Here is a 20,270-nt window from a genome sequence, read left to right as displayed (position 1 = left end):
CTGTGTAAAACTGATTTTTATTCACGTCATTATATAAGAATAAATTTTTACTTTATTTAGGTCGGACTTGAAATAATATTTCAAACATCGTTGCATGCATATTATGTGTGTAATATGATATGCAGTTTTAAATACAATTGCATATACAATGTTTAATATTGCTTCAAGTTTAATATTGCCCAATGAAGTTAAAACAAATTTTGCATATAAAAAGAATTTTAAAAAATTTTATAGACATAGAATAGATTATTATGAAAACTGGTTATAAGTGTTTCAAAATTGATTATAAAAAGATTTACTTTAAAATTTACACCTAGAAATTTATCATGAAAAAATAGATCTTAAAATATAATTTATATGTAAAAATTGACTATGAATATATTAACAAGAAATGATTAAGAATTTTTCATAATTAAAAATGTTTTGATAATGAAAATATTACTGTAAAAATAAGGTTTGTTGGAAAGAATTCATAAACGGTCGTGTTTTCTAAACAAATGATTTTATATATATATATATATATATATTTAACCAACTTATTTGAAAAGGACCTAAATTTTAAGTCAAAACATTGTGAATGAGTTTAATCAATAAACAATCTGCCAGTTTGTCGACTAAGTTTGGAATTATTTATTATTTTTATCACTTTATGTATCAAGTGACTGTAAGTAATCTTACGAGTGATAAAAAGTTTATTGTAAAACACATGTTTATGTTTAAAAATTGTTAAGTAATCGTTATGTTGATCAGTGTAAGATTTGTAAAAATGCAGATCTTGATTTGTATTTAATATTGTAAATGAAAGCGATGCATATGTACAGCAATGAAGAAAAAATTAATTAATTTTTATATCTGTTTTAATTACTTGAGTGTTGTTCCTATCTTTTCTGTGTCTTCTTATCGTGTTACATTCTTTTGATGCATTTGATCGATAGATACGATAGGAGACGTTTTCATTAAAGCTCTGGATACTCGAGAGCGAATCTTGATCTGATAGGAATGAAAACACCGGGCAGTATAGTATTCGAATCGTTAACGTTTACGTTAAACATGTTATCTTTATAGGACGCGTAAACATTACAATCATTTATCGATGCGCAGTTGTTTTATACTCAAAGCTCAATAAATGAAAGAATAATAAAGGTATATATTAAATCTTCTGTTATTTATCGAGTTTCGAATTCTTTCAACAAAACACGCTTATTTTATATAACAATTCATATTGTGTGTATCTTGATATTAAAAATGTTTTCTAATTATAAAACATACAACTCGATATATATAATTAATGTAATCAATAAATTAATGACATCGCATTGGTAATATATAAACAGTGATTCAAGTTTCTGATCCAAACATTTCTTTTTTCTCTTAAATTTAAGGTATTTATACAAAGAATATATGTCTGTTGTAAGAATGTAACAAAGGAAATTATATATTCTTTCAAAAGTCTTTCTCCTTTAAACATTTTTTTTTCTTTTTCATTTCACATTCATTTCTTTTATTTGTTAAAATCATTAAAATGTATTATTATTAATTTGTAATTTAGAACAAGTTTTGCGTAATCAATGCTGTTCACTTAATAGTACAATGATTAAATGTTAATTCTATTCCGGAGATTAATGAAAGAAAAAGCAGATCTAGACAGGTGTATAATTAAAGAGGATAAATCGTATTCTGTGATATAACGATGTCAATGCTAAAGTTATCCGATTATTAATACGACAGTGAAACGTGCCGTCGTTTAAAGTATACGTTTGAGTGTAAAGGGGTGGGAGAATCAGTTTTCGGTGATAGTATAAAGCTACATGGATACGATCGAGGAGTCGTAGTCAGTTTCTGTAATTTGCTTCAGCTTCGTTAGACGTTCACCATCATGGCGTCATCTCTGCGGAGGAAGAGGGTCTCCATAGTGTCTCTCTCGAACAGAATGAAAGTCCCACCGAATAAACCAAAAGGTGAGGTCTGTCAAATAATAATATAAATAATATATATTATAAATAGGATGTATACATTGATATAATTCCTTACACAAAGAAATAATAATATTGGAAAGAGAGAAGAATTAAAAGCAAAAAATATTTCATAAATAAATCTAATAATTTTAAATAATTTTACAAAATTTAATTGATCGTAATTTTCTTCCTTTTTTGGTCATAATTTTTTTTTATATATAATTTTTAAAAATCTTGTAAAATATTAATATGATAATAATATGAATACATAAATCGTAATTTTATATAAATATATAAAATTAAAGAAATTGCGTCTTTTCCATCATATTATTAATAGTTTAGATAATATCTATGCGGATATTTTATCCTTATAGATATATTGCAGACAATATCTTCGATTGTACGTTTTTGATAATGATAACACTGGAATCGCTGAGAGAAGCAGACAGCTCGATTATTATTCGATAATCGAATTATTGATGATGAGAACAGATTACGAAATAATTATCACAAATAATGTTTTAAAATGTGATACAAATCTCGAATCAATATTGTGCGTATTTTATTGAGCTTATTAGTCAACTGTATATAAAGAAATATAATCGTTTAATATATATATTATTTCCTCCACGATAATTTCAAATACAAGCATCTTATATTGATGCTTCTGTTACTCTGCAATAAATGAGATAAGATATCATCAATATATTTTAAAAATTAGTATAAAGAACATATGTAAATAAAAAAAATAGCTTAAAAAAGTTGAAATAATAATTAATATTAATTAAATTTAACAAATTAATACATTATCTCTTTAATGAGTATATATTTTTTTAACTTATTATGCTATAATATTAAATAAAATTCTTTTCTCTTTCTCTTTATATTATATCATAATTTTAATTTTTTGCCATTACATTATTTCTTTCTCTTGAGCCACCCATCAGTTTTTGCCTGATCCACATTTGGTTTGAGACGATCTGGAGAAAACACATTTTGCAAGTGAAAACAGCATTATGTAATAACTATCAATTAGAATTAATTTGCATTCTATGCATTCCTCAAACGGTTCGCTTCTTCGGAATAAAGGAAAAAATCATGAACACAATTACTAATCGATTTTATCGATTGCATACTTGCGATTTCACTGACGCAATGAACAATTGTTGTTGGATTTCAAGCGCAAACACCAAGCGATCTTATTGACGCAGCGCGGTCTTGACGACAATGACACAATTTGTATTCGATTCCGCGTTTATACGTGACGCTCATGTAAACTTCATCGAGGGCATCGTAATGAGTGCACTACTAAGAATAAAGAATACAAATATATGTTAATTGTTATATACTACATTGCAACAACTTTCACGTTGTATAAGATGTAATACTGAAATTTATAGCTGTTATATAATGAACACATAATTATATCGATTAAAATTATTTGAATTTTTTACAATCGACATCATTATTCGGTTTATATCAAAGAATATAATTTCTTCTTGCAGCATGGTTCGGATGTAGACATAGCCAGGTGATACTCATGTGCTTAGGGTTCTTCTGTTGCTACGCCATCCGAGTGACGACGTCCGTGACCTTAGAGGCAATGACCAACGCGGCCAGTGCCAATCCTATTTTCGAGGTTTGTGTTAATAACGTTGATTATCTTTCCTACCCTCGTGATCTAAAAAAAACACATGTCTTTCCTCTCTCCTGAAGGAATTTCACTGGGACGAACCGGTGAAGCACTTGATCCTTAGCTCCTTCTTCTGGGGCTATACCTGCACGCAAATACCCGCCAGCATCCTTACCCAGCGATGGAGCGCCCAAGGACTGTTTTCAATGACTCTGATCATCTCTGGGTTGCTGACTCTCGGCACTCCCCTAGCCGCTCATTACGGTAGTTGGCAGACTGTGATTGCTACGAGGGTGATGTGCGGTCTCGTCCAGGGTGCTTGCCTGCCGTGTCTGCACACTCTGCTGTCTAAATGGTCGCCGCCTGAGGAGCGTGGTAGACTTGGTGAGTGTGCATGCCTTTAGTTGTGAACATGTAAATATTTTTACTTTTGTTTGAATAAACAAGTATTCCAGGGCCGTAGCCAGGGAGATGCCTGGCATCCTCTAAACAGAACAAATAACGACTAATATACCTTTAAACAATCTTTCGTTTTTTTAATGTTAGTTTATTATTGTATTTGTATGCATAAATGCAATGAAAAACGCTTTTCTTTGTTTATACATAGATTATAGATAGAATACATTATTTTGTAATTTTTATATTAATATATTTCATTTTTTAGTTTTTTAAAAAGGCTTTAAATTAATATCCTAAAATGTTATTTTGATTAAATTGTAAGTATAATACCCTCGCACAATTCGTTCTAGCTACGGCTCTGAAGCATTCTGAATGTGTGATTCTAAATAAAAATTTTCGACATTCGATTAATCATTAAGTACTGTGTTTTATCATTTGTTCGTCGAAGACTTTGAAGAGACTTTTGAAGATTGGCATTGTTGCTTAACTACAATGAGCCTATAACGTACTGTACGATTTCAAAATAATTCTGGCATATGTGCGTGTTTGAAATTACTCAAATATTGATAAGCCAATGAGTTTGTTTGTTTTATTTTGCTTTGTTGAGTAACATTGTAAATTTTAGTCTTTCGTATGTTCCAATTTTAATATCGATCGCATTTGTATTCTCTTTTAAATCAAATTGACAAATTGGCTACATATTTACATTTACTCAACACTCGGTTACATTGATTTAAGTAGCCGTCACGTTTGTCGCAGATAGGAAAAATTCTTATCGCAACCTGACGGTATTTAATTGATTAAGCACGTCAAGATTCTCGCGCGGAAAGCTTTTTTTTTGATTAATATCCCACAATAAAAAAATTCCTACAATTTCGGTTTCAAGATTTTCGGATCCTTCTATGATTTATTTTCCACCAAAGCAATCTTCAAACTTTTCCGTCTTTCGTGTTTAATGACAAGATTGATTAAACACATTAAATATATAATTAAAAATGGGCGAAGATCCCAGGAAAAGATGATTTTTTTTTCAATAATTAACCTAACGATAATCGTATGAAATTTGGGCAAAGAAGAATCATGATGGCGTGATACATGTTTCTCCAGCAATGTTCGTTTATTCCGGTGGCTGGGTCGGCAACGTGGTGTGCTTGCTGAGCACCGGTTTCCTCGCGTCATCATCCATTGGCTGGCCTAGTTGCTTTTACGTTTGGGGAAGCCTCGGCGTCGTCTGCGGCATTTGTTTCTATCTGTTCGGAAAGGATTCACCCGTCGAACATCCCAGTATACCTCTCGACGAAAAGGAATATATTGAGACGAGTCTGGGAGTAACCGAGATCAACGAGGTAACGCATTCCTCCAACGTGTCGCACTGGGTCGAGAGAAAGACTAAAAAAATCACGTCAATTAAATAATTACTTTTAATATAAAAGTATAAAAATATAAAATACAAAATTATATAATTTGAAATTTAACATATTATATATATATATATATATATATATATATATATATATATATATATATATATATACATGTGTATCAAAATAATTGTATCAGATAAATGGAAGATTTTAGATTTAAAGAATCCCAGTGTTGCAAATTATTTACATTTAATATTTAGAAATTAGAAGTTCGCAAAACAAGCCTTATTTTCGCATTTTTCACGCTGTTCTTTCTCCGCTTTCAGAAACCTTCCACTCCATGGAAATCTATACTGCAAAGCATGCCAGTCTGGGCACTACTGATAGTGCAGTGTGCGCAATCCTGGGGATTCTGGATGCTGCTGACGGAAATCCCGTCCTACATGACTTCGATTATGCATTTTAACATCAAGCAGGTCAGTCTCTTGTAAAATAACACCTGTAGAATTTGTCTTCATCCTTTTATTCGTCGCGTTACGCTTTCATAAGATTTCGGAAAAAACCTTGAAGCATGCCTTGGAGATGGCTCGGGTCAAGTTGCACGCGTGTTTCGATTTGAAAACTCGCCGTGTTTGGAATATTAATTAATAACTCGTTGAGAAGATCACGTTGGAAGAACGATTAATATTCTACGTGAAACTTAGGTCAATTCAAATCTCTGAATCATCACGGACAACGTGAACATTAGACCACTTCAATGTCGTACTGTCAGTGAACGGGTCAATGATGGCTGAAAAAGATTAATGAAACGTTAAAGTATCTCTTATTACATAAATCGCTCATCGTATACATTTTTTTACATAAATATCTATATTTTTAAATTAAACTTATATATATTTTTTAAAATCATTTTTATAACATTCTCTTCCTTTACAGTGGTAAGAATATTTTACATTAAAAAGTTGAATTTTTTAAAATCTTTATTAACCCCTTGTCGTACCATTTAGCTCGACTAGAACTAAACCATAATTAAAGGGAGCGAAAAATCATTTCACGAGTCTGACTCGTGATATTCATGTTTGGTACAAAATTTGTATCACAAATCAGACTCGTCAAAGTACAGCAAAGGGTTAATATGAATAATTTGATATTAACTAAGAACAATTTAAAATCAAATCTAATATTACTATATCAATCTGAATAAGAAACATTTTATAGCAATGTTTCATTCAATTTCTATTAAAGTCGCATCAACTAACGCTATATATTTTTGATTGCACAGAACGGTATGATGACGGCGTTGCCATACTTGTCGGCATGGCTTTGCGGCTTTCCGATCAGCTTCGTATCCGATCTGTGCATCAGGCGGAACATCGTGACAACGGAAATGTCCCGGAAGATCTGCAATACATTCGGTCACTGGTTGCCGGCGGCCGCGTTGATCGGGTTGGGGTACGTGCGGCAGGATCAGCCGGAGCTGGCCGTCACCATTCTCGTAATCGCCGTGTCCTGTAACATCGCCGCTTTCTGCGGCCACAATATCAATCATATGGACCTCAGTCCAAACTTCGCTGGCCCACTCATGGGATTCACTAACACCGTTGCGTCCGCCTGCGGCATCCTCGCGCCGTTGATCGCCGGGGTGATCATCGAGGATTCGGTTCGTGATATTCTTCGCATTTGCGTTTCTGTCCTTACAATTATGAGACAATTATTTGCATTGCTCGTTGCCATAAATTTCTTAATTTTATCTCATCGCTTCTCTCTTTTATTTAGACCAATATATTACAATGGAGAAAGGTGTTCTTCCTGTCGGCCGGAATATACACGGTGGGCAACCTGGTCTTCATCCTATTTGGCACTAGCAAGGTGCAAAAATGGAATGATGAAATTAAAAGCAGGCGGGACAGCGTGCAGAACGTATCGAAGACGCCGGTAACCATTACGACGATACAGGAGAAGGAAGTCGAGAGGATCCCATGACGAACAGAACAGAGAAAAAGCGCGACAATACTTGTTTCCTTTTTTTTTATATTTTATTTTTCACATTATTTGTTTAATGTGTGGATGTGTGATTTGCGTGGTAACCTTCTGAATGACTTAGAACAATTAACGTTATCTCAGAAGCATGTACAAAATACATATTAAAATGTTTGACTAGAAGCTGTAAATATCGCTCGAATATGTATAAAATTCAAGCCGAATGTGTACATAGGACGTATCGGAATGGCTTTTATTTAATTTCGCTTCAAGAATGTAAGCGAAGAAATCAATCTCGTCCTGTAATTAATTTCATTTTAGACTCTCATGCGTGGTCGCAACTCGCAATAAAATTAGCTTAGAATTTAGATAAATTCGCTTAATTTAAATAAATTCACACTTCATGTAATAAGATCTCTTAATCTTATTCAAATAGAAAGATGTGTTAAATATAGTCGGCTTAATCGTATGTCTTATACAAGAGAAATCGTTATATTAAATCTGTCTAAAATAATCCATCAATAAAAATTTAATATAATTGTACAAAAAACTGCCTATATATTTTAAAATCTTAGCTACCTCAGTCTTCTTTCGGGTGACTCTGCGACGGGTGGGTCCAAATGGCATGCCCGATGAATAATCCGCCGACAATCGTCGTCAGTAACGTGGCGCAAGTGACAAAAAGCGAGAGAGATGAGTCACCGACCGGTATCGGCCAAACGTGCTCGCGATTGTTCGACATACGATACGGAATTTCGCGCCACTTGACCATCAGGCTGACGCACGGTTCGCACAGGTCTATCTTGGACACCCTGTGGTCCCTGATCCTCTGCTGGCAACCCAGCAGCAGCCTCACCATGGGCAGGGTCACGTTGACGTAACCGCCGGTCTCGCGCGCGTATCGGTAACGCTGATGAACGGGAATTATTAAACTGGATGAAGACGATGAACTTACTGATGCGCAAGTCGTCACGTTCTGCTGACCAGCTTTCTCTGCAAACAACTCGACGTCGGTCTCGCCGACGGAGCATACTGTGTTCTACAATATTAACAATTAAATGTATTAATTAATCAAGTAATTTCTAACGTCTCTTGACAATGATATATATCTACATGCATAATAGAGTAAACCTAATATAAATGTAACAGTAGCTATTTTTAATGTAATATATAAATTTTTTAGACCAATATAATTTTATTTTCAATATGAATTACATGAGTTTTAAACTTTGAGTTCATTTCTACAAATGTAGATTAACATTAATCTCAGTTCAACTTTTTATTCGTTTCTAATTCTTAAAAGAAAGAGATAAAGAGTAAATTAAGCCAAGATCAAAGTTAGTCTGTATTAGTGGAAATAAATATAAAAGGTATAAATTATAGAATATCGAATAATGAATGTTATATAACTTTAAGATCTGTAGTAGTTAGAAAATAATGCTAATAATTATCCTTCAATTTTCTGCTGGATATATTAACCAAAACTCACCTATCTTACAAAATTAATAAATAATGCAGCAAGTTTAGATAAGTATAAATAAAATAATAAATTTGTGAGAGCTTGGAGTTTACGATTACGATATTTTTTTCGAGTTGTATTAATTAACAATTAAGGCACACCGTTCCTCGTCTTCTCAGCTCTGCTATTTCATCAATATTGACGTACAATGCTGATGGCAGTTCTATGTAAATGGCAGCTTGACAGTTGTCCTGAGTAAGATTCTTGAAGTGTACACGATAGATCAACGTTCTAAAAGGGAAGAGAAAAATTTTACACGTGGATCGCTCGTTGTTTACATGCAACAATATACACAGTTCCTAACCTATGAAATCCATTTCCTTCCACGTCGAGGTCGATCTCGGCTTCGATTCCCGAGCAAACCTGTACGTTCTGCGTACATAGGAGCAGCGCAACGACGATACGCGAAAGAATCGCTTTGCGGATTGTCATTTCTGTACTCCTAGATCATCGCCAGAGAGGAACCAGAGAGGAACCTGAAAGCGGCCATGCCGGCCTTTTTCTTATAACGCCAAAGTTCCTGGCGCACTAACGACGCACATCCATTCTGGCCGGAATATGAATTAAAATGATTAAAATTACATTCATTTTGCGACACTGTAGTGGGGGTACCCCCACCATATGATTTTAGCACAGACTCGAACCATTTTTATCGACAGTGTCGCCAAATAAATGTAATTTTAGTTCATATTCCGGCCAGAATGGATGTGCGTCGTTAGTGCGCGGGGAATTTTAACGTTACAAGAAAAAGGTCGGTATGGCCGTTTTCAGGTTCTCTCTGGTCTCGTACAACTTCAAATCTGGAGCAAAATAAAGATATTGAATCCGGATTTAATGCTGATGTCCATTCCGAAGCGGACAGCCAAAAATAAATAGTCATTACATCGTTTTGTAGAATAACAAGAACGATAATAAGAAATAAATAATTACAATTTTCTTGTTTTTAGCAGATATTTCCGAATTGTATTTTTTTTTTTTATCATAATTTCTATTACAATTGAATGTCATATGTATATACATCGTCTATAGAGCGCAATTTCGAGCGCGTTTATTGCATATATCTTATAGTTTTATTATGTCCTTCTGCTGCGCCTGCGTTAGTGCGCATGATCAACACCATCTCGGCGATGGTTGCAGTTGCTCCGGTTACTCCGCAAGTTGTACTGAATTAAAAAGTTGTATTGTTAAAAATTGCGATATCAGCAACAATAAAGACTTGAATAGTGCGATGATGATCTCGATGTGCGGCTCATCACGGTAACGTCGACCATAGTTTGACGTAAATGTGCACGCTCTGATCTAGATTTAGGTTAGATCAGGTTAAATTTGCGAGGTGGTTTACAAATCACTTTTTAATCCCGCACAAATAGAATCATGTCACTTCATTGTGACAAAAACAAAGCGGAAACCAATAAGGTGAGTCGAGGAAACACGCGCGATATATGCGTTGATCTAGATTGATGAGTTATATTATAAAAGATTGCATGTGTGGGAATCAAGACAAACTTTGGGAGGCAAATCTCTGTGGTCACTACATATTATGTCACTGTATTGTTCAACGAACCCTGAATCAAGTTCTCCTTACGATAAATTAGAATTAATAATAATTGTACTTGTGTTTGTATGACGTACACGGCTGCATTCTCGCTCAGTTTACCCAAAGTTTTGCCTAACGACTGGTCTATTATTCTAACTTTTCAATGAGAGGTCAAGAAATCTTGGCCCTGTTTTTAATATGACTTTAGATTCAAGAACGCAATTTTTACAGGCAAATAACATGGACATCACATCAGATTTTACTCACCTCAAGATATCTGTGTTGGAGAAGGCGTCGCGTATATCGGCGACTATAAAGATGGATCGCATTACGATCGGACCCCAATCGGCCATGTATGAGGAGACTTCTGACAAAGTGGATAATATTGAGAATAAACAAAATTCTTGTAATATTAAAAGTCCTCAGAGAATTAACAGTTCCAATCCTAAACTCAATGTGATATCCACACAAAACTGCAATCACTTTTCATTGAAGAAGATTCTGCTGGAGACCGAGCTGCAAAGAAAAGAAGAAGTCAGGGTACCGTGATTATTATAAAATCATATATAAATAATAGATATATCAAAAAATAGTTTAACATAGTTTTGTAATTTTAATTTAACATACTTTTTATGTAATTTTATTATGTTGGGAATATTTAAAAATGAGTAATATATTTGAGGTAAATATAATTTCAGTGAAGCTATTAACAAAGATTATAAATAATTGACAGATTCGATTTTTAATAGACAAGAGATTTAAGATGAGTATATCCTTATGATGAAATTTTATTAAATATATAATTAGTGACATTGTTGTATTGGGTTTTGAGTCTGCAAAGTAACTAAGTAACCAAGTCTGTTCGTTTAGCGATTAAGACAATTGGTTTTATCCTATGCATTCAACCAATCATGTTTAATAATTTAGCGAATAAGCCTAACTGCTTTGTCAGCTTGAATTGTCTATTGATTGACACTAATTATTTTTTGTATTGCAGAAAAAAATACAGCGTCGTATTCAACGTATGAAGGAGAATGCTCGTACCATTCAGGAAGAATTGGCAAACACACATTTGTTGATGGAACGCGAACGCGAACGCCGGAGCAAGGAGAAGTTGGCACACTTCCTAGCTGAAGAGGAGCGACAAGCGGAACAGGAACAGATTAAGAGGCAATTGCAAGAGCAGCGTGTTCAGGAGCAGAAAGAGAAGCATAAACGAGAAATGGAGGAATATCGCAAACGGATGAAAGAAGAGGAATTAACAAAGATTGTGCTTGTCTATCGGGACCAATTCACGGCCAAGTACTGTGATCTTGTAGCATTACCCAAGACTTGTAAAGATCAGCAAGCGTTCAATGTGATCTCAATGACACATATCTCAAGAATAAAAGAGCTCATCCAAGGAATCGAAGCTCTAGATGATAAAATCAGAGTAATTATCGAAAAAAAGAAAAAAATATTGAACAAATTAGTGAATAAATTAAAAATTTATGGATATTTTTGTTAAATTTTGAGTCACATTTATTAACTGAAAAGAGATGATCATAGATTTTTAGAAGTTTTTTTTCCAAAATATTCTGCAAATTGTTATATAAAGCTTGTTTAATAATTTGTAAATTTTATATATATATATATATATATATATATATATATATATATATATAATGATTGATATTCTTCTTCTCTTTCTAGAAAGGAGAATTGGTAGCTACTGATGAAAATGTTATCAAGACTTTGGTTTGTCATATGGATGATTTGTTGAATATATTTCGTATAGATACAGGTTTGTAATTTTTTTTTTAAACAATTTTTTTCTTATCTCGAACTCACAATAGAAATATTTTGTTATAAAATATAGAAAAAATAAATACTCAATACGAAGCGGAATTAGCTCGCAAAGCGCAAGCTGCGAGCGAAATACAGTCAGTCGAGGAGACAGACAATGTTCCAGTTAATGACACGATGCCTTCTCAACAATCAAACGCTGAGAAGAACAATGCTGTGGAAAACAAGGAAGATCAAAGTTCCGTGATAACGAATCAAGAAGTAGTGGTCGCATCAGTTAATGAATCAGTCACGCCATCCGTATCTGATCTCAAGTCGGAGAAAGCAGTTAAAGATATCGTATGCAAAAAAGGTAATTAAGATCTCTAAAAGCCAGCATATCAAAAGCATTTTAATTATTTTTTAGTGTTTGAATTATATTTGCAATATTTTATTCTATTATATATTTATATTCTAAAAATCAATTAAATCAATTAATGTAATTTAATTTTCTATCTAAATTTAGATTTCTAAGTAAAAAGGTTAATTAATTTTATAATTTGTTTATGATGTTATAAATTTGTAGGAGATCTTTTTGAGTACGCCGATCAAGAATCATTGCAGATTTATGCCAGGAGTCAACAAATTTTGAAACTTTATAGAGAAACTTGCAAAGATCTTTTACAATCGGCTGCTACAAAGAAATTCCGCTTTGAGTGCCAAAAGGCGATCAATATCCCCGTAAACGCGATTTCCAGCGTAAGCAAGGAACATCTGAGAGACAAATATGATAGGTTACAAAACCTTCTGATTGGAAAATTGTCTCCCAATGTGACGCAGCATCCGCAAGGAGTGATCTTCTGCAAGAATCATTTGGCAAAAAAGATAGTTGTATGTATATTTGTATGCAGCTTTTTAAAATTTATCACTATAGGAAATATTTTCAATTTATGTACGAGTTGTTCATTATCAATTTTTTTTCTTTTTGACTCAGAACCAGAGAAAATTTATTTAATACACACTAAATTATGTAAAAGTTAATCTAGATTGTAGTCAAATTATTTTATTATGTTTATTTTAATTGAAATGCATTTTATTTTAAATAAATTTTTAATGAATATTTTCAATATCTAGAGTCAAGGCGAGACGTTGGTCTCTAGTAAACCGGAAATGGCATTCCCTGTGGCAATGATTGTCGTGGCTCTCTGGAACGAACATCCAGACTTTGGCGAATTGTTCCTGGCGCATCTTCATGAAGCATGTCCATTTACTATACCACTTTTCCTCCAGCAACAAGAGGGTCAGTCCAATGAAGATTATTACAAATCTCTTGGCTGTAAATATTCTGAAGATGGTACTGTCGAGAAACAGGATAAGTTCCTAAAGAGAATGTCAGGATTGATGAGATTATATGCGTCGATTACTGTTACGAGACAGCGAAAAGGTGTCACCAAAAGTCATCCCTATGGTCTTGAGCACGCCTGGAGATGGCTGTCAGCTGTTATGAATATCGGTAAGCACATTACCTAGGTGAACAAAACATGAATATTGATATTCTGCACTGCAAAACTGTTTTTGTACAAAATTGAAAAGATAGGATCTGTACATTTATCGAAAATTTATAACAAAGATTCTCTATAAATAAATATAAATAAATATATATATATATATATATATATATATATATATATATATACACACACACTCTGAAAAATATAAAAATATATGTAAAACGAAATATGTGTAAAATAAAATATTACAGTTTAACAGTAAACAGTAAAATTTTTACAATATGCAAGGTTACAAGTTAAGTATCACATACGACAAAAATTTGTGCTTTTAATTTTCAGAACCACGGGTCGATATTTGTGACTTATGCGCAACTTTGATACTGGACATGCTCGAGGTCGCTGGTAACGTACTATGGACCGCCTATCCAAAGCAATTCCATAAATTGCTGATGGTACTGATGGAGCATTATTTTCCGCGTATGCGTAATGTCGCAGGTGGTGGCGGACCTCTCGTACGTCTAGAGGAGTTTCTAAACAACGTTCTAACGAACGGTACCATACGTCTTGCCAACGGAATGCTTCCGCCTAACTTTTTATGATCTACCATAGAATCATCCTGATATAGTAATTTAAATGCAGACTGATACCTGTTGTATGAATCTATCCAGATGAGCTATGAAACATACTTGAATTGTTTTATTATACATGACGAAAGTTTCAAATTGTTTCAAATTATTTAAAAGTGCAGCCTGAGAAAAATATGGCAGTCTCAAGAAAGATTTTTAAAATTTTTAAAATCCAAGTTTAAAACCTAGATTTTCAAAATGCCAATATTTTTCTACTAAAATTCATGAGAAGTTTAGAGAACATTATTTTTGTTTAAAGTTTAAAGAGCATCATACTTTTATTTATTGTCAAATAGTCCCAGATTTATAAGTAATGAATTGAAACAATTATAAATTTTGTTTGCAAACAAAAATACTCAAAAAGTACAAACAAGAGAAAATCAAATACCCACCGTAATGCAGATGGTTTAAATGTAGACTGTTATACGAATCTAACGATGGGCTACGAAACATACTTGAATTGTTTTAATTATACATGACGAAAGTTTTAAATTGTTTCGAGCATTATTTGAAAGTGATTTTATGCATCGAGAGAAAATCAAATGCCCATCGGAATTCAAGTCTCACCGAATTGTTATTATTGATACCGTATGTTCCAGACGCATTGTACAATTTACAAAGTGGATTTTGATAATACTTTATGTACTATGTATAACGAGCGAATTGAATATAAATAAGACGGATTGTGTGTCTTCATGGAAAAGAAGTGAAATTGAACGAGAAAAAGGAAGAATAGGTGAGGGAGAAAAAGAAAACTTTCTCAACAAATCTATATATATATATGTAAATCGAAGATAAATTTGCAAATTATTGTATTTATTTAGATTTAATAAAGAATGTTATACTAAAACAAAAAAAAAAGAATGCGTATATATGTATATCGGCTTAAAACAGAAGCAAAAATGCTAAAAGACAGAAGTCTAAAATAATTTTAATAGTAAGGTACATTTTTCAATATATGAACTCTCTCAGGTCTATAGTTATTTGTCGAGTTCCTGGCAAAACCTTTGATGCCGAAGGGAAGTAGTCTGTCTAGCCAGTCCTTGTTCTTGGTTATATTCAGCAGATAGTTTGTGAGCGGTTCAGATATTTTATCTTCTGAATAAAATGCAAAAAAGGTATGTTAGCAAAGAGAAATAAAACGAAGAAAAAATTAAAAAGAGAATATATATCCTGTAGATATTTTCATTTCTGCTTCATTTTTTCCTATTTTAAACGTTAAAAGGATCTTTTTATTTTTATTTTTAACAGCGCTTTTTGTTTTTTTATTTCATTTAGATTTTCAAAGAATTTTTATTTGAATTCCTTTTTCTTCATGAATTATCATTTTTCTGTAATAATTTTTTATTAGTCGTGAAAGTGAAAAAGCATTCTATGCGAAATCCTTTTAGCGTTGATCTTTAAGAAAATTTGTTCTAACATAGAAAGGTACCTAGCGATTTTTTGATCATAATGCGATAGGGCGGCAAAGGTCCCAAAGTAGTAAAGATATTGAGAGATTCCACACCGGGTACATTGTGCTTGTTGCATCTGATCACTGGTGATTCCAGAATTGCTAAATCCGCTCGTCTGTCGGCCATCATTTCCAGTACTTCGAGCTCCGTCTTAGCTTCTGGTAATTGAAAAAGTAATTAGAAAGATAAAAAACTTCATCTGCGTGTATACTTAAAAAAATCTATTAAAAAAATTATTTTAATTTATGAGAAATATACGAGGTAAATCAATATTATTTAATCATTGAAATTCACTCAACGAAATATATTTTTTTTATTATTATCTCTTTAACTTAGCATTTATTTTAAAATTTCTGATGTAGTTATAGTAAAGATCTTAACAAAAATAAGATATATAAATAATAATTGTCTAATCATACACATATTATTTTTAACTGACCTATTAAATTGCTAAAAAATAAAAGGTTTTCGCCTTTTGCGTATAAATGTTTGAAGAGCGTTCCAGTGGCGGTAAATTGGCTTCTTCTTTGCGTAACAATGCATTTATGTCCTCGATAACTCAGAATCTCCTACAATTAATGCCAACATTTCAAAGTTACGTTTGAAAAAACTTACACTGTTGTTTACTACAATTGTTGTTTTCAATTAAACGAACAATTAATAATATGTAATTAATTAAAAATATTAATTATTGGCTAAAAAAATAAGAAAACTAATTAAGAACATTAAATTCATTTACTTTACAATACGTAGGTACTGGAGATTGAACGAGTATGTCGGCGTACACATGGGGCGACATATTTTTATTTAGACGATGCTCGAAGACGAAGCTTGCAGGTAAGAGCGCACCATCTTTCCAAATTTCGTACGCTGGCATGACAGCTGCGAAAATAAATGAATTAAAAGATCAAATTTCTATCTTTTTTATTAGTACTATTATATTTTTTAACAGGATGATGTGCTCGCTTTTTTTCCTCCGCCGCCAATGTCGAACAATTCCCAATCCCCAAACTTTTTATCTGCATTAAAATAAGAGACTATCATAATAATGAAATAAAATCGCGAATGGCATGAAGATGATTAAAGATATCTAAGGAGAAAATAGATTGTTCGTCCGGGAAGCGTACTAATTACTATCAGAGATATTGCGTCATTCTGTCTTTAATTACTATGATACTATACTAGATGTGAAACAAAAATTAGCAATAGCTTTTATAACATAATCTCCTAATCCTTGAAAGATAATAATATCTAATTGACCTTCAGATATTTTTAGGAAATTTTGTATTTACATTTTAGAATAGTGAAATATTTCTCTAGAAATCTGTTTAGACATACCTATATCAACGAACTCTGGAATTTGTCGGTTGAGTCTGGTCTCGTGTAACAAGACAACTGGCTTTCTCGTGACAAATTCGATTATTTCCGCGAGTACCTCGAAGAGTTGGATCGGCAGTGAAGGCACCATATGATACGTTGCCAGGACTAAAGGACGTTCCTTCAAATTCGGCGTTGATAAGGGCGGCCAACGTTTATGTTGCAACATATTCATCTGTCCAGGTGATATATTCAACATCTTAAACATTTTCAAAACTTTAGTTAATGTCTATCTTAACTTCAATCGGTGTGAGAAATTTAATTAAATATATCTTGGAAAGGAAAATTCAACATTATTATTAGCTGATAATTTATATTCGCGATGATTTATAAACGCAGAATTCTACTGAATTAACCGCTTAAAATAGCAATTTAAAGCATTTCGAAAAAATTTAATTATATTAATTATATAAACTCTGTGAATTTATTTAATTGTAAAAATAATTTTTTTTCAATCTAAATTTATATTTGAGAATTTCAACAAGTAAATAATTACGAATTATTAGAAAACTTACACCTCGTTCGATGGGTATCATTACTATCTTGCCAACCTCGTCAACTTCAGTATCCTTCGCAGTTTTAAGAGAACATTCTGCCAATTTTTTAGAAAGATTTTCTGAATCGTCACCTTTCACATCTTCCATGGATTTTGTCTCATCCTTAGATTTAGAAATGCAAATTGCAGTATACTCGGATGCAGAGTCGGATTGTAACTAGTTAAAAAGTTTAAAGTTAAATAATAAAGTTAAAAATTTAATGACTTTTAACTTAACTTGGTTATTTTCAATCATTTTGTTTTTAACTTCAACTACTTATTTTTAAATTATTTGAAAACATATAAACTTTAACTTACTAATTTTTTCTCTAAGTTAAAAAATTATCTATGTACAAACGTACTTCTGAAACTTCTGGAACTTCGTATAACGTGGAAGTTTCGGGCGTAATTTTCGGCTTTTTGCATACTTCAGGAACATTTGGTTCTTCAAGATTGGTGGAGATGGATGTAGCTTCAGATCCTTCTGGAACTTGACTTTTAGAAGACGGAGGTACGAGGGAGGTGATTTTTTCGAGCGAAGGCATTTGGAAAATATTTTCTTCCGGAGTTTTAGAAGTCTCAAGTTGCAAGGTGGATTTTTCGGATGTAGTTTTGGGCATTTGGTCTACTTTCGGAACTTCAGTAGCTTCAGATTTCCTAGAGCTGAATATTCCGGACGACTCCATGATCACTTGCAATATTCCTTTAGGTTTGTTAGAAGCATCAGGCTTTTCAGAGGTGGACATTTCGGATGTAGTCTTGGGCGTTTGGTCTACTTCCGGAACTTTAGAAACCTCAAGTTTCGTAGAGGTGGACGTATCTTTGGACGTATCTTCGAGCACGCGGCATATTTCTTTAGCTTCGCCAGACTTTTTGGAGGTGGACATTTCGGATGTGGTCTTGGGTGTTTGATTTGCTTCAGGAACTTTAGGAGCTTCAAGTTTCGTGAAGATGGATGTATCTTTGGACGTATCCTTGAGCACTTGGCATACCTTTTTAGCTTTATCAGAAGCATCAGATTTTTCGGAGATGGACATTTCGGATGTGGTTTTGAGTGTCTGATTTACTTTAGGAGCTTCAAGTTTCGTGGAGGTGGATGTATCTTTGGACGTATCCTTGAGCACTTGGCATACCTCTTTAGCTTTATCAGAAGCATCAGACTTTTCGGAGGTGGACATTTCGGACGTAGTCTTAGGCGTTTCGCTTACTTCCGGAGTTTTAGAAGCCTCAAGTTCCGCAGAGGTGGACGTATCTTCGGACATATCTTTGAGCACTTGACATACTTTTTTAACTTTATCAGAAGCATCAGACTTTTCGGAGGTGGGCATTTCGGACGTAGTCTTAGGCATTTGGCTTACTTCCGGAGTTTTAGAAGCCTCAAGTTCCGCAGAGGTGGACGTATCTTCGGAAATATCCTTGAGCACTTGGCATACATCTTTAGCTTTATCAGAATCACCAGACTTTTTGAAGGTGAACATTTCGGACGCAGTCTTGAGTGTTTCGCCTGCTTCCGGAACTTTAGAAGCCTCAAGTTTCGTGGAGGTGGACGTGTCTTTGGACGTATCTTTGAGTACTTGGCACACCTCTTCAGCTTTATCAGAAGCATCAGGCTTTTCGGAGGTGAACATTTCAAACGCAATCTTGAGTGTTTCGCCTACTTCCGGAACTTTAGAAGCCTCGACTTTCATGGAAGTGGACGTATCTTCGGACATATCCTTGAGCATTTGGCATACTTCTTTAACTTTATCAGAAGCATCAGACTTTTCGGAGGTGGGCATTTCGGACGTAGTCTTAGACGTTTGGCTTACTTCCGGAATTTTAGAAGCCTCAAGTTCCGGAGAGGTGGACGTATCTTCGGACATATCCTTGAGCACTTGGCATGCCTCTTTAGCTTTATCAGAAGTATCAGGCTTTTCGGAGGTGGACATTTCGGACGTATTCTTGGGCGTTTCGTCTATTTCTGAAACTTCAGAAGCCTCAAGTTTCATAGAGGTGGACGTATCCTTGAGCACTTCGCCTGCCTCTTTAGCTTTATCAGAATCATCAGATTTTTTGGAGGTGGACGTTTGGCTTATTTCCGGATAGCAGAAAGAAGCCACAAATTTCGTGGAGGTGGATATTTTGGATGTGTCCTTGAGTACGTGGCATATCTCGTTAGCTTCAGAATCATCACGCTTGGATACAGATATTTCGGACATAGCCTTGGATATTTCTGTAGTTTCAGGATCCTCAGGTTTGTTGAAGGAGAAAATTTTAGACATGATATTTTGAGAACTTTTCACCTCGTGCGTTTCTTTTACTTTCTTCACCATCTCGGCATCCTCTTTCTTTGTTTTCGGTGTTTGCTCCTTCTTCTTGCAAGCTTCTTTCGATGCGATATTCTTCGATTCCCGAACACCGACGGATTTCGTGGAAGGCGTTGGCAATTTTTCACTCATTTTCGTGAATACCGAAGAAACACTGCACTCCGATATTAGAATCACGAAGACAAAAGAACCGTGCGACAGGCAATGAGAGACTCTTAGAGGACACGTTTCGAATCGATCGCTAAGCTGTTACAAACTGTCGATTGGCAGAGAGGTCATCGAATATAATACGATCCCTTGTGACGTGTCA

General features: G+C 33.8%; 4 protein-coding genes and 1 long non-coding RNA gene across 8 annotated transcripts; 2 read left to right on the top strand and 3 right to left on the bottom strand.

The window, feature by feature from the left end:
• Positions 1-117: 117 nt before the first annotated feature.
• Positions 118-3,954, bottom strand: LOC120359538. The gene is made up of 4 exons (XR_005576314.1): positions 3,764-3,954; positions 3,092-3,263; positions 2,873-2,935; positions 118-1,965 (listed from the first exon to the last, which is right to left on the bottom strand). It is a non-coding gene; the product is annotated as an uncharacterized LOC120359538 (long non-coding RNA).
• On the top strand, positions 1,829-7,874 carry LOC120356869 (putative inorganic phosphate cotransporter). The gene is made up of 7 exons (XM_039457403.1): positions 1,829-1,958; positions 3,461-3,594; positions 3,672-3,972; positions 5,095-5,333; positions 5,678-5,827; positions 6,634-7,011; positions 7,128-7,874. The coding sequence occupies exons 1-7, from the start codon at positions 1,877-1,879 to the stop codon at positions 7,332-7,334; spliced, it is 1,491 nt and encodes a 496-aa protein (XP_039313337.1). The 5' UTR covers positions 1,829-1,876; the 3' UTR covers positions 7,335-7,874.
• LOC105199226 lies at positions 7,373-9,442 on the bottom strand. The gene is made up of 3 exons (XM_011166218.3): positions 9,155-9,442; positions 8,952-9,081; positions 7,373-8,370 (listed from the first exon to the last, which is right to left on the bottom strand). Exons 1-3 carry the CDS (start codon positions 9,280-9,282, stop codon positions 7,912-7,914), a joined length of 717 nt encoding a protein of 238 aa, XP_011164520.2. The 5' UTR covers positions 9,283-9,442; the 3' UTR covers positions 7,373-7,911.
• Positions 9,443-9,946: 504 nt separating this feature from the next.
• On the top strand, positions 9,947-15,014 carry LOC105206013 (nucleoporin Gle1). Its single transcript, XM_039457221.1, has 8 exons — positions 9,947-10,266; positions 10,619-10,927; positions 11,385-11,819; positions 12,080-12,170; positions 12,246-12,524; positions 12,738-13,042; positions 13,286-13,664; positions 14,002-15,014. The coding sequence occupies exons 1-8, from the start codon at positions 10,225-10,227 to the stop codon at positions 14,259-14,261; spliced, it is 2,100 nt and encodes a 699-aa protein (XP_039313155.1). The 5' UTR covers positions 9,947-10,224; the 3' UTR covers positions 14,262-15,014.
• Positions 15,015-15,086: 72 nt separating this feature from the next.
• On the bottom strand, positions 15,087-20,270 carry LOC105199250 (proteoglycan 4). Of its 4 annotated transcripts, XM_039457220.1 has the most exons (8): positions 18,753-20,263; positions 18,017-18,611; positions 17,635-17,832; positions 17,081-17,318; positions 16,482-16,624; positions 16,182-16,311; positions 15,721-15,900; positions 15,204-15,386 (listed from the first exon to the last, which is right to left on the bottom strand). In XM_039457220.1, the coding sequence occupies exons 1-8, from the start codon at positions 20,090-20,092 to the stop codon at positions 15,220-15,222; spliced, it is 2,991 nt and encodes a 996-aa protein (XP_039313154.1). In that variant the 5' UTR covers positions 20,093-20,263; the 3' UTR covers positions 15,204-15,219. The 4 variants fall into 4 exon arrangements, with proteins under 4 accessions (XP_039313151.1, XP_039313154.1, XP_039313152.1 ...); XM_039457217.1 differs by having other exon boundaries at positions 15,087-15,386; positions 18,017-20,263; XM_039457218.1 differs by having other exon boundaries at positions 17,081-17,294; positions 18,017-20,270.

This window comes from Solenopsis invicta, chromosome 14, assembly GCF_016802725.1.
Source record: "Solenopsis invicta isolate M01_SB chromosome 14, UNIL_Sinv_3.0, whole genome shotgun sequence".
NCBI classification, from domain to species: Eukaryota; Metazoa; Arthropoda; class Insecta; order Hymenoptera; family Formicidae; genus Solenopsis; species Solenopsis invicta.
Note: the sequence above shows the minus strand (reverse complement) of the source record. Positions and strands in the feature narration are given on the sequence as shown.